The sequence below is a fragment of the Heptranchias perlo genome, chromosome 37 (assembly GCF_035084215.1).
Source record: "Heptranchias perlo isolate sHepPer1 chromosome 37, sHepPer1.hap1, whole genome shotgun sequence".
Lineage (NCBI taxonomy): Eukaryota > Metazoa > Chordata > Chondrichthyes > Hexanchiformes > Hexanchidae > Heptranchias > Heptranchias perlo.
This window is the reverse complement of record NC_090361.1, coordinates 19,029,155-19,043,840: the sequence shown is the minus strand read 5'-3', so window position 1 is coordinate 19,043,840 and position 14,686 is coordinate 19,029,155. Positions and strand designations below refer to the sequence as shown.

The 14,686-nt window shown below is 54.2% G+C and overlaps 1 protein-coding gene across 1 annotated transcript in view; it reads right to left on the bottom strand.

Annotated features, from left to right (window-relative positions):
- LOC137304554 (volume-regulated anion channel subunit LRRC8C-like) overlaps positions 1-11,122 on the bottom strand; it is a 94,902-nt gene extending 83,780 nt beyond the window's left edge. Inside the window, exon 1 of the mRNA XM_067973208.1 lies at positions 10,980-11,122. Coding sequence (XP_067829309.1) covers positions 10,980-11,117 — 138 coding nt within the window. The 5' untranslated portion in view covers positions 11,118-11,122. The remainder of the gene's footprint in view (positions 1-10,979) is intronic.
- Between the last annotated feature and the right edge of the window lie 3,564 nt (positions 11,123-14,686).

Here is a 14,686-nt window from a genome sequence, read left to right as displayed (position 1 = left end):
CCCTGTAAATACTGATACATTCCCAGGGACCCCCTGTAAATACTGACACACTCCCAGGGACCCCCTGTAAATACTGACACACTCCCGGGGACCCCCTGTAAATACTGACACACTCCCGGGGACCCCCTGTAAATAATGACACACTCCCAGAGACCCCCTGTAAATACTGACACACTCCCAGGGATCCCCTGTAAATACTGACACACTCCCAGAGACCCTCTGTAAATACTGACACACTCCCAGGGACCCCCTGAAAATAGTGAAAGACATCCAGAGACCCCCTGTAAATGCTGACACACTCCTGGTGACCCCTTGTAAATACTGACACACTCCCGTGGACCCCCTGTAAATTCTGACACACTCCCGGGGAACCCCTGCAAATACTGACACAGTCCCGGGGACCCCCTGTAAATACTGACACACTCCCGGGTACCCCCTGTAAATACTGACACACTCCCGGGGACCCCCTGTAAATACTGACACACTCCCGGGGACCCCCTGTAAATACTGACACACTCCCGGGGACCCCCTGTAAATACTGACACACTCCCAGGGACACGCTGTAAATACTGACACACTCCCGGGGACCCCCTGTAAATACTGACACATTCCCTGGGTCTCCCTGTAAATACTGACACACTCCCAGGGACCCTCTGCAAATACTGACAAACTCCCAGGGACCCCCTGAAAATCCTGAAACACATCCAGAGACCCCTTGTAAATACTGAAACGCTCCCAGAGACCCCCTGTAAATACTGACACACTCCCAGAGACCCTCTGTAAATGCTGACACACTCCCAGAGACCCTCTGTAAATACTGACACACTCCCGGGGACCCCCTGTGAATACTGACACACTGCCGGGGACCCCCTGTAAATACTGACACACTCCCAGAGACCCCCTGTAAATACTGACACACTCCCAGAGACCCCCTGTAAATACTGACACACTCAGAGAGACCCCCTGTAAATACTGACACACTCCCAGAGACCCCCTGTAAATACTGACACACTCCCAGGGATCCCCTGTAAATACTGACACACTCCCAGAATCCATCCCTGAATACTGAAACACTCCCAGGGACCCTCTGCAAAAACAGACAAACTCGCAGGGACACCCTGAAAATACTGAAACACATCCAGAGACCCCTTGTAAATACTGAAACGCTCCCAGAGACCCCCTGTAAATGCTGACACACTCCCGGGGACCCCCTGTAAATACTGAAACGCTCCCGGCGACCCCCTGTAAATACTGACACACTCCCGGGGACCCCCTGTAAATACTGACACACTCCCGGGGATCCCCTGTAAATACTGACACACTTCGAGAGACCCCCTGTAAATACTGACACACTCCCAGGGATCCCCTGGAAATACTGACACACTCCCGGGGACCCCCTGTAAATACTGACACACTTCCGGGGACACCCTGTAAATACTGACACACTCCCGGGGACCACCTGTAAATACTGACACACTCCCGGGGACCCCCTGTAAATACTGACACACTCCCAGGGATCCCCTGTAAATACTGACAAAGTCCCGGGGACCCCCTGTAAATACTGACACACTCCCGGGGACCGCCAGTAAATACTGATACACGCCCAGGGACCCCCTGAAAATAGTGAAAGACATCCAGAGAACCTCTGTAAACACTGACAAACCTCAGGGACGCCCTGTTAATAATGACACTCTCCTGGGGACTCCCTGCAAATACTGACACACTCCCGGGAACCTTCTGTAAATACTGACACACTCCCGGGGACCCCCTGTAAATACTGACACACTCCCGGGGACCCCCTGTAAATACTGACACACTCCCAGAGACCCTCTTTAAATACTGACACACTCGCGGGGACCCCCTGTAAATACTGACACACTCCCGGGGACCCCCTGTAAATACTGACACATTCCCGGGGAACCCCTGTAAATACTGACACACTCCCGGGGACCCCCTGTAAATACTGACACACTCCCGGGGACCCCCTGTAAATACTGACACACTCCCGGGGACCCCCTGTAAATACTGACACACTCCCAGAGACCTGCTGTAAATACTGACACACTCCCGGGGAGCCCCTGTAAATACTGACACACTCCCGGGGACCCCCTGTAAATACTGACACATTCCCGCGGACCCCCTGTAAATACTGACACACTCCCGGGGACCCCCTGTAAATACTGACACACTCCCGGGGACCCCCTGTAAATACTGACACACTCCCGGGGATCCCCTGTAAATACTGGCACACTCCCGGGGATCCCCTGTAAATACTGACACACTCCCAGAGACCCCCTGTAAATACTGACACACTCCGAGAGACCCCCTGTAAATACTGACACACTCCCAGGGACCCCCTGTAAATACTGACACACTCCGAGAGACCCCCTGTAAATACTGACACACTCCCAGGGATCCCCTGGAAATACTGACACACTCCCGGGGACCCCCTGTAAATACTGACACACTCCCGGGGACCGCCTGTAAATACTGATACACGCCCAGGGACCCCCTGAAAATAGTGAAAGACATCCAGAGAACCTCTGTAAACACTGACAAACCTCAGGGACGCCCTGTTAATAATGACACTCTCCTGGGGACTCCCTGCAAATACTGACACACTCCCGGGAACCTCCTGTAAATACTGACACACTCCCGGGGACCCCCTGTAAATACTGATACACTCCTGGGGCCACCCTGTGAATACTGACACACTCCCGGGGACACCCTGAAAATACTGAAACACATCCAGAGACCCTCTGTAAACACTGACAAACCTCAGGGACGCCTTGTTAACAATGACACTCTCCTGGGGACTCCCTGTAAATACTGACACACTCCCGGGGACCTCCTGTAAATACTGACACACTCCCGGGGACCCCTTGTAAATACTGATACGCTCCCAGAGACCCCCTGTAAATGCTGACACACTCCCGGGGACCCCCTGTAAATACTGACACACTCCCGGGGACCACCTGTAAATACTGACACACTCCCGGGGACCCCCTGTAAATACTGACACACTCCCGGGTTCTCGTGTAAATACTGACACGCTCCCAGGGATCCCCTGGAAATACTGACACACTCCCGGGGAGCCGCTGTAAATACTGACACGCTCCCAGGGAGCCCCTGTAAATGCTGACACACTCCCAGAGACCCTCTGTAAATAGTGACAGACTCCCAAGGGAGCCCCTGGAAATATTGACACACTCCCGGGGACCCCCTGTAAATACTGACACACTCCCGGGGACCCCCTGTGAATACTGACACATTCCCAGGGACCCCCTGTAAATACTGACACACTCCCGGGGACCCCCTGTAAATACTGACACACTCCCGGGGACCCCCTGTAAATACTGACACACTCCCGGGGACACCCTGTAAATACTGAAACGCTCCCAGAGAGCCCCTGTAAATGCTGACACACTCCTGGGGACCCCCTGTAAATACTGACACACTCCCGGGGACCACCTGTAAATACTGACACACTCCCGGGGACCCCCTGTAAATACTGACACACTCCCGGGTTCTCGTGTAAATACTGACACGCTCCCAGGGATCCCCTGGAAATACTGACACACTCCCGGGGACCCGCTGTAAATACTGACACGCTCCCAGGGAGCCCCTGCAAATACTGACACGCTCCCAGGGATCCCCTGTAAATGCTGACACACTCCCAGAGACCCTCTGTAAATAGTGACAGACTCCCAAGGGAGCCCCTGGAAATATTGACACACTCCCGGGGACCCCCTGTAAATACTGACACACTCCCGGGGACCCCCTGTAAATACTGACACATTCCCAGGGACCCCCTGTAAATACTGACACACTCCCGGGGACCCCCTGTAAACTCTGACACACTCCCGGGGACCCCCTGTAAATACTGACACACTCCCGGGGACCCCTTGTAAATACTGACACTCTCCCAGAGACCCCCTGTAAATACTGACACACTCCCAGGGATCCTCTGTAAATACTGACACACTCCCAGAGACCCTCTGTAAATACTGACACACTCCCAGGGACCCCCTGAAAATAGTGAAAGACATCCAGAGACCCCCTGTAAATGCTGACACACTCCCGGTGACCCCTTGTAAATACTGACACACTGCCGTGGACCCCCTGTAAATTCTGACACACTCCCGGGGAACCCCTGCAAATACTGACACACTCCCGGGGACCCCCTGTAAATACTGACACACTCCCGGGGACCCCCTGTAAATACTGACACACTCCCGGGGACCCCCTGTAAATACTGACACACTCCCGGGGACCCCCTGTAAATACTGACACACTCCCGGGGACCCCCTGTAAATACTGACACACTTCCGGGGACACCCTGTAAATAATGACACACACCCGGGGACCCCCTGTAAATACTGACACACTCCCAGAGACCCCCTGTAAATACTGACACACTCCCAGGGACACGCTGTAAATACTGACACACTCCCGGGGACCCCCTGTAAATACTGACACATTCCCTGGGTCTCCCTGTAAATACTGACACACTCCCAGGGACCCTCTGCAAATACTGACAAACTCCCAGGGACCCCCTGAAAATACTGAAACACATCCAGAGACCCCTTGTAAATACTGAAACGCTCCCAGAGACCCCCTGTAAATACTGACACACTCCCAGAGACCCTCTGTAAATGCTGACACACTCCCAGAGACCCCCTGTAAATACTGACACACTCAGAGAGACCCCCTGTAAATACTGAAACACATCCAGAGACCCCCTGTAAATACTGACACACTCAGAGAGACCCCCTGTAAATACTGACACACTCCCAGAGACCCCCTGTAAATACTGACACACTCCCAGTGATCCCCTGTAAATACTGACACACTCCCAGAGTCCATCCCTGAATACTGAAACACTCCCAGGGACCCTCTGCAAAAACAGACAAACTCGCAGGGACACCCTGAAAATACTGAAACACATCCAGAGACCCCTTGTAAATACTGAAACGCTCCCAGAGACCCCCTGTAAATGCTGACACACTCCCGGGGACCCCCTGTAAATACTGAAACGCTCCCAGAGACCCCCTGTAAATGCTGACACACTCCCGGGGACCTCCTGTAAATACTGACACACTCCCGGGTTCTCGTGTATAAACTGACACGCTCCCAGGGATCCCCTGGAAATACTGACTCACTCCCGGGGACCCCCTGTAAATACTGACACACTCCCAGAGACCCTCTTTAAATACTGACACACTCCCGGGGACCCCCTGTAAATACTGACACACTCCCGGGGACTCCCTGTAAATACTGACACACTCCCGGGTTCTCGTGTATAAACTGACACGCTCCCAGGGATCCCCTGGAAATACTGACTCACTCCCGGGGACCCCCTGTAAATACTGACACACTCCCAGAGACCCTCTTTAAATACTGACACACTCCCGGGGACCCCCTGTAAATACTGACACATTCCCGGGGACCCCCTGTAAATACTGACACACTCCCGGGGACCCCCTGTAAATACTGACACACTCCCGGGGACCCCCTGTAAATACTGACACACTCCCGGGGACCCCCTGTAAATACTGACACACTCCCAGAGACCTGCTGTAAATACTGACACACTCCCGGGGAGCCCCTGTAAATACTGAAACACTCCCGGGGACCCCCGTAAATACTGACACATTCCCGCGGACCCCCTGTAAATACTGACACACTCCCGGGGACCCCCTGTAAATACTGACACACTCCCGGGGACCCCCTGTAAATACTGACACACTCCCGGGGATCCCCTGTAAATACTGGCACACTCCCGGGGATCCCCTGTAAATACTGACACACTCCCAGAGACCCCCTGTAAATACTGACACACTCCGAGAGACCCCCTGTAAATACTGACACACTCCCAGGGACCCCCTGTAAATACTGACACACTCCGAGAGACCCCCTGTAAATACTGACACACTCCCAGGGATCCCCTGGAAATACTGACACACTCCCGGGGACCCCCTGTAAATACTGACACACTTCCGGGGACACCCTGTAAATACTGACACACTCACGGGGACCCCCTGTAAATACTGACACACTCCCAGGGATCCCCTGTAAATACTGACAAACTCCCGGGGACCCCCTGTAAATACTGACACACTCCCGGGGACCCCCTGTAAATACTGACACACTCCTGGGGACCCCCTGTAAATACTGACACACTCCCAGAGACCCCCTGTAAATACTGACACACTCCCAGAGACCCCCTGTAAATACTGACACACTCCGAGAGACCCCCTGAAAATACTGACACACTCCCGGGGACCCCCTGTAAATACTGACAAACTCCCAGGGATCCCCTGTAAATACTGACACACTCCCGGGGACCCCCTGTAAATACTGACAAACTCCCAGGGATCCCCTGTAAATACTGACAAACTCCCAGGGACCCCCTGAAAATACTGAAACACATCTAGAGACCCCTTGTAAATACTGAAACGTTCCCAGAGACCCCCTGTAAATGCTGACACACTCCCGGGGACCCCCTGTAAATATTGACACACTCCCGGGTTCTCGTGTAAATACTGACACGCTCCCAGGGATCCCCTGGAAATACTGACACACTCCCAGAGACCCTCTTTAAATACTGACACACTCCCGGGGACCCCCTGTAAATACTGACACACTCCCGGGGACCCCCTGTAAATATTGACACAATCCCGGGGACCCCCTGTAAATACTGACACACTCCCAGAGACCCGCTGTAAATACTGACACACTCCTGGGGACCCCCTGTAAATACTGACACACTCCCGGGGACCCCCTGTAAATACTGACACATTCCCGGGGACCCCCTGCAAATACTGACACACTCCCGGGGACCCCCTGTAAATACTGACACACTCCCGGGGACCCCCTGTAAATACTGACACACTCCCGGGGATCCCCTGTAAATACTGGCACACTCCCAGAGACCCCCTGTAAATACTGACACACTCCGAGAGACCCCCTGTAAATAATAACACACTCCCAGTGACCCCCTGTAAATACTGACACACTCCGAGAGACCCCCTGTAAATACTGACACACTCCCAGGGATCCCCTGTAAATATTGACACACTCCCGGGGATCCCCTGTAAATACTGACACACTCCCAGGGATCCCCTGTAAATACTGACACACTCCCGGGGACCCCCTGTAAATACTGACACACTCCCGGGGACCCCCTGTAAATACTGACACACTCCCAGAGACCCTCTGAAAATACTGACACACTCCCAGAGACCCTCTGAAAATACTGACACACTCCCAGAGACCCCCTGTAAATACTGACACATTCCCGGGGACCCCCTGTAAATACTGACACACTCCGAGAGACCCCCTGTAAATACTGACACACTCCGAGAGACCCCCTGAAAATACTGACACACTCCCGGGGTCTCCCTGTAAATACTGACAAACTCACAGGGACCCCCTGAAAATACTGAAACACATCCAGAGACCCCTTGTAAATACTGAAACGCTCCCAGAGACCCCCTGTAAATGCTGACACACTCCCGGGGACCCCCTGTAAATACTGGCACAATCCCGGGGATCCCCTGTAAATACTGACACACTACCAGAGACCCTCTGAAAATACTGACACACTCCCAGAGACCCCCTGTAAATACTGACACACTTCCGGGGACCCTGTAAATACTGACACACTCCTAGGGACCCCCTGAAAATACTGAAACACATCCAGAGACCCCTTGTAAATACTGAAACGCTCCCAGAGACCCCCTGTAAATACTGACACACTCCCGGGGACCTCCTGTAAATACTAACACACTCCCGGGTTCTCGTGTAAATACTGACACGCTCCCAGGGATCCCCTGTAAATACTGACACATTCCCGGGGACCCCCTGTAAATACTGACACACTCCCGGGGACCCTCTGTAAATACTGACACACTCCCAGAGACCCTCTGTAAATACTGACACACTCCCAGAGACCCCCTGTAAATACTGACACACTCCCGGGGACACCCTGTAAATACTGACACACTCCCGGGGACACCCTGTAAATAGTGACACACTCCCGGGGACCCCCTGTAAATACTGATACACTCCGAGAGACCCCCTGTAAATACTGACACACTCCCAGAGACCCTCTGTAAATAGTTACACACTCCTTGGGCTCGAATTTAGCAGGCCTGCGGGTTCCCAGCGGGTGGTCCTCCGGGAGTGTGGTCAACACGCTCGGCGAAATTAGCGGGTTGCCCACGCGATCGTAGCAGGCAACCCACTAATAGGAATCAATTACCTGCTCCTCCGGGGTCCACGGCGCTGGCCTGCGCGTCGGTCGGGCTGCGCATGTGCAGTACGATCTGTCAGCTGGAGGCTCTCTAGTTAAAGGGGCAGTCCTCCACTGACAGATGCTGCAACCAATGGAACAAATTGCAGCATGGAGCAGCCCAGGGGGAAGGCTGCTCCCAGTTTAATGATGCCTCACCCCAGGTATCAATACATGGGGTGAGGAGGAGGGGGAGGACACAGATCATCCCCCCGGCGGGCGGGAGGAAGCGGCCTGCCTCTGCCACCAAGAAGGCCTGGCTCGAGGTGGCAGAGGGGGTCACCTGCGCCACCAACATATGGCCCACCTGCATACAGTGCAGGAGGCGCTGCAATAACCGCAGTCGGTCAGCCACAGTGATTACACGTAGTCTTTCCCCTACACTCCGTCTGCCACAACACTGCCCCCACCCCACATCTCCTTCGGCACCGCCAACACTACTCTGTCACATCACCCTTCATACCCACTCAAACCCCATCCTCATCTTACCTCCACCTACTCACCTCGCCAGTACTCATCCTGCCACTAACACGCAACCCAATCCTCATACAATCTCATGGCTCCATCCCATACTCACCCTCTCGTGCATCTCCCTCACGGCCAGCCTCACTCAACCTGCCACCACCTGTGCTGCAGCCACAGGGCATGCATCACATATGTGCAGTAGGCAGCGTAAGGCAAACGTGTCGTCAGCATGAAGGGGGTGCACAAGGGTGTCTGACGGTTTGTCATGGGTGTTACCTATATTGAATTTCAGAGCAACAAACAGCACACATTATATTGACACCACCACTGCCATGTCTCCGCGAATCCTGTCCGTTGTGTCCAATAATGCCCGCTCCTGGGTATCACTATGAGGACCCACCACTGATGCCACCCATCGTGTTACTGCAGAGTAGGTGCAGGTGTATTTTCAGGGCTCGTCCGCGCAGACGACTGAGAGACATCGGCGGTGTAGCCGGCTGCACCCTGGAAGGATGCGGAGGAGAAGGTGTGGAGGGCAGTGGTGACTTTGACAGCGACAGGTAAGCAGTTGGTGCTGGGGCCAGCCAGGAGCAGCTCGGCATGAAAGAGGCTGCAGATCTCCGCGACTACATGTCGAGCGAATCTGCGCCTCCCTGTGCACTGCTGCTCGGAGAGGTCCGGGGAGCTGCGCCTCGGTCTGTGGACCCTGTGGCGAGGGTAGTGCCCTCTGCGATGCGTCTCTCTCTACGGTAGCCCTCCCTCCTGCTGTGCAGGTGGGCGTGCAACAACACCGTGTTGGGGGGATCCACGTCTCTGCGGCGGACGGCGTGGACTGCGAGGCTGCTGGGGCTGGTCATGCTCTTCGTCCTCCGAGGGTGTCCACACACCACCCATCTGGCAGGTGTTGGTCTGAGGGGTTGTGCAGGGTAGGTGTGTGGGTCCTCGGACTGGGGCTGCGGTTTCGTGTCGGTCTGTCCTCTGGCTTGGCGGGGGGTGGTGGAGGGCAGGTGTTGCCCTATGTGACGCGGTGGCCTCCTGCGTGGGTGAGGGCTCTCCCCCGTGGAGCGCACCTTGGCACCTGCCACAGGCTGCTGGCTGCAACACGCCTGGTTGAGGAGGGACTGTTTCCCCCAGTGTGTGAAACTCACTGCCTTGAACCGAAAATCCCACACTTCCTCTTTTGACAGCTGCTTCAGCTCATTAACTGACCACAACGAGCAAGGTAAGTACTCTCAAGTGGAACCCCGCTGGCTTTAATTGCCTGCGGGATTCCCACCAGCGGGGCTTGCGCGCGCAGCCCCGCACGTCAGCGCGGTACCCGGAAGTGGCCGGGATTTCGTCGCGATCCAGTCACGTGACCGGATATCGGGATTTTCGGGGCCCCCCCGCTGGGAACCCGCCGGAAACACGATCCTAAAATCGAGCCCTGTGTGTGTGTCTCACTGTGTGTATATGATCCTGAGCCTGTGTGTCGATTGATCCTGAGCCTGTGTGTATATCACTGTGTGCATATTGATCTTGAGCCTGTGTGTATATCACTGTGTGTATATTGATCCTGAGCCTGTGTGTGTATATCACTGTGTGCATATGATCCTGAGCCTGTGTGTATATTGATCCTGAGCCTGTGTGTGTATATCACTGTGTGTATATGATCCTGAGCCTGTGTGTATATTGATCCTGAGCCTGTGTGTATATCACTGTGTGTATATTGATCCTGAGCCTGTGTGTATATCACTGTGTGTATATTGATCCTGAGCCTGTGTGTGTATATCACTGTGTGTATATTGATCCTGAGCCTGTGTGTGTATATCACTGTGTGCATATGATCCTGAGCCTGTGTGTATATCACTGTGTGTATATTGATCCTGAGCCTGTGTGTGTATATCACTGTGTGCATATGATCCTGAGCCTGTGAGTGTGTATATCACTGTGTGTATATTGATCCTGAGCCTGTGTGTGTGTATCACTGGGTGTATATTGATCCTGAGCCTGTGTGTGTACCACTGTGTGTATAATGATCCTGCGTCTGTGTGTGTATATCACTGTGTGTATATTGATCCTGAGCCCATGTGTGTGTATCACTGTGTGTATATTGATCCTGAGCCTGTCTGTGTGTATCACAGTGTGTATATGTTCCTGAGCCTATGTGTGCGTATATGACTGTGTGTATATTGATCCTGAGCCTATGTGTGTGTATATCACTGTACCAATTCCCTACCTGCAACGTACAGCCAAAGACGCCAATCATCAACATGGCTGTACAGGTATACTCCGTGAACACATCCCACCAGGGCTTCAGCAAGCGGAACGCAGGCTGCTGCTCTGTGAATTGTTTAATCTCTGCCAGTGGGATCATCCTCCCTGCACAGAAAGGGAAAAAAAATTCCAGTGAGACCCAGCGCTCAGAGCCTGCCAGGTCTGGGATCCACCTGTGCTTTCCTGGGGCCATTGTCCAGTCTGTCCTGCACAGTATGGTTCCTGAGACCAGGGGCGACAGAGACAGGGTGTTACCCGGAGGCTGGGGATGGGAACATGTGCTCCTGTATCAGGGCTTGTGGCCCATTATGATTGGGTTTCGGGGAAGAAGCACCTGTAGCCCCATGTGGCGAGGTGATGGGAGCAGTGTTGCCTGGTGTACGGGGTGTCCCAGGTGATGGGAGCAGTGTTGCCTGGTGTACGGGGTGTCCCAGGTGATGGGAGCAGTGTTGCCTGGTGTACAGAGTGTCCCAGGTGATGGACGCAGTGTTGCCTGGTGTACAGAGTGTCCCAGGTGATGGACGCAGTGTTGCCTGGTGTACGGGGTGTCCAGGTGATGGGAGCAGTGTTGCCTGGTGTACAGAGTGTCCAGGTGATGGAAGCAGTGTTGCCTGGTGTACAGAGTGTCCAGGTGATGGAAGCAGTGTTGCCTGGTGTACAGAGTGTCCCAGGTGATGGAAGCAGTGTTGCCTGGTGTACAGAGTGTCCAGGTGATGGAAGCAGTGTTGCCTGGTGTACAGAGTGTCCAGGTGATGGGAGCAGTGTTGCCTGGTGTACAGAGTGTCCCAGGTGATGGACGCAGTGTTGCCTGGTGTACAGAGTGTCCAGGTGATGGGAGCAGTGTTGCCTGGTGTACGGGGTGTTCGGGTGATGGAAGCAGTGTTGCCTGGTGTACAGAGTGTCCCAGGTGATGGGAGCAGTGTTGCCTGGTGTACGGGGTGTCCCAGGTGATGGAAGCAGTGTTGCCTGGTGTACAGAGTGTCCCAGGTGATGGAAGCAGTGTTGCCTGGTGTACGGGGTGTCCCAGGTGATGGACGCAGTGTTGCCTGGTGTACAGAGTGTCCCAGGTGATGGGAGCAGTGTTGCCTGGTGTACGGGGTGTCCCAGGTGATGGAAGCAGTGTTGCCTGGTGTACAGAGTGTCCCAGGTGATGGAAGCAGTGTTGCCTGGTGTACGGGGTGTCCCAGGTGATGGACGCAGTGTTGCCTGGTGTACAGAGTGTCCCAGGTGATGGAAGCAGTGTTGCCTGGTGTACAGAGTGTCCCAGGTGATGGGAGCAGTGTTGCCTGGTTACGGGGTGTTCGGGTGATGAGAGCAGTGTTGCCTGGTGTACGGGGTGTCCCAGGTGATGGAAGCAGTGTTGCCTGGTGTACAGAGTGTCCCAGGTGATGGGAGCAGTGTTGCCTGGTGTACAGGGTGTCCCAGGTGATGGGAGCAGTGTTGCCTGGTGTACGGGGTGTCCCAGGTGATGGAAGCAGTGTTGCCTGGTGTACAGAGTGTCCCAGGTGATGGGAGCAGTGTTGCCTGGTGTATGGGGTGTCCCAGGTGATGGAAGCAGTGTTGCCTGGTGTACAGAGTGTCCCAGGTGATGGACGCAGTTTTGCCTGGTGTACAGAGTGTCCCAGGTGATGGGAGCAGTGTTGCCTGGTGTATGGGGTGTCCCAGGTGATGGAAGCAGTGTTGCCTGGTGTACAGAGTGTCCCAGGTGATGGGAGCAGTGTTGCCTGGTGTACAGAGTGTCCCAGGTGATGGAAGCAGTGTTGCCTGGTGTACAGAGTGTCCCAGGTGATGGGAGCAGTGTTGCCTGGTGTACAGAGTGTCCCAGGTGACGGAAGCAGTGTTGCCTGGTGTACGGGGTGTTCGGGTGATAATGAGAATCCCTACGTGGTCAGTTTTTAGTAAAATATTAAAATGCCTATGTGGCAAAGAAGCAGAATGCAAAATGGTTAGAAAGGGTTAATTAGTTAGTAACTGAGATTGATACAAGTGGCCTGGCCCTCCTGCTGGGCCATATGTTTGCTTAGTCAGCAGGCCTGCATTGTCTTATCAATGATAGGTCTTTGATGTGAGTCAAGGACTGGTCTGAATGTCTCCATGTTTATGGCAGATCAATATAGGGAACGAGCTTAGCCAAAGTTGAAAGACATTCCAGGTTGGGAGATAAGGAATAGAAGGAACAGGGAAGAACCTTCCAAGTTGGAAAGTGAGGAAGTACCCCTTTGATGTCTAATAGCAACATGGTCAGCACATGGATTGTCTATGATTGGCCGGAAATAATGTAACCCCGCATGGCAGCCTGTGCCCGGCTTATGATTGGTGTTGACTTTTGTGTTAATGATGTTCCAACCTCTATGGATTTGTATAAAGGTATGAGTTTTTGTCTTTGTCTTGGTCTCTCCTTATTCTGTTAGAATCGTTCGGATTCTCTCAGGAATCTGAATTGAAGCTACAGACTAAGATCTGCTATTAAAGTTGTTTGAACTTTACGGTGTACTCGAATCAGTTCTTGCTGAACCAGACTGAGGGGAAAGAATCCGGTTCGTCAATGGGAGCAGTGTTGCCTGGTGTATGGGGTGTCCCAGGTGATGGACGCAGTGTTGCCTGGTGTACGGGGTGTCCCAGGTGATGGGAGCAGTGTTGCCTGGTGTACGGGGTGTCCCAGGTGATGGACGCAGTGTTGCCTGGTGTACAGAGTGTCCCAGGTGATGGGAGCAGTGTTGCCTGGTGTACGGGGTGTCCCAGTTGATGGGAGCAGTGTTGCCTGGTGTCCGGGGTGTCCCAGGTGATGGAAGCAGTGTTGCCTGGTGTACGGGGTGTCCAGGTGATGGGAGCAGTGTTGCCTGGTGTACGGGGTGTCCAGGTGATGGGAGCAGTGTTGCCTGGTGTACGGGGTGTCCAGGTGATGGGAGCAGTGTTGCCTGGTGTTCGGGATGTCCCAGGTGATGGGAGCAGTGTTGCCTGGTGTACGGGGTGTTCGGGTGATGGGAGCAGTGTTGCCTGGTGTTCGGGATGTCCCAGGTGATGGGAGCAGTGTTGCCTGGTGTACAGAGTGTCCAGGTGATGGAAGCAGTGTTGCCTGGTGTACGGGGTGTTCGGGTGATGGGAGCAGTGTTGCCTGGTGTACGGGGTGTCCAGGTGGTGCGGAGCATGGTGAGGATAGTCACCTATCAACCTGCCACTCCGGGATAATGCTCTCACTCTCCTCCTCGAGGGTTTCCCTGTTCTCCACATGGCTCTAGGCTGACACACCTGGCGATGGATGTCCTCTGGGACTGGCAGGCTGATCCCACACCTGAGGCAGGCAGGCCTGCACTACTGCAGGGCCCTGCGGATCACTAGCCAGCCTGGTTCAGTGATGGGTCCAGGAGGGATTCCTTCCATTCGCTCCAGGTGACCCTGTTAAGCCAAGCCCCAGTGGCTGGTGCAGCTTCAGCAGAAACAGCAGCCCTGGTGATCTGGTCAGTGTTCGCCGTTTATACCCTGCCACATGTGGAGGCCCCAAAGCTTCAACTTTGCCAACCTGCACCTAAACTCTCAGTACTCGGGGATGGGACTGTATCCCCACTGAGAGAGAGTGACCTCCATATCGGGTGAGTCTTGGCTGAGTCACACTTTCCTTCAACTCAATCATTGTCTTCGGCACCTGCCATAAACTCTGCTCCCTTACCA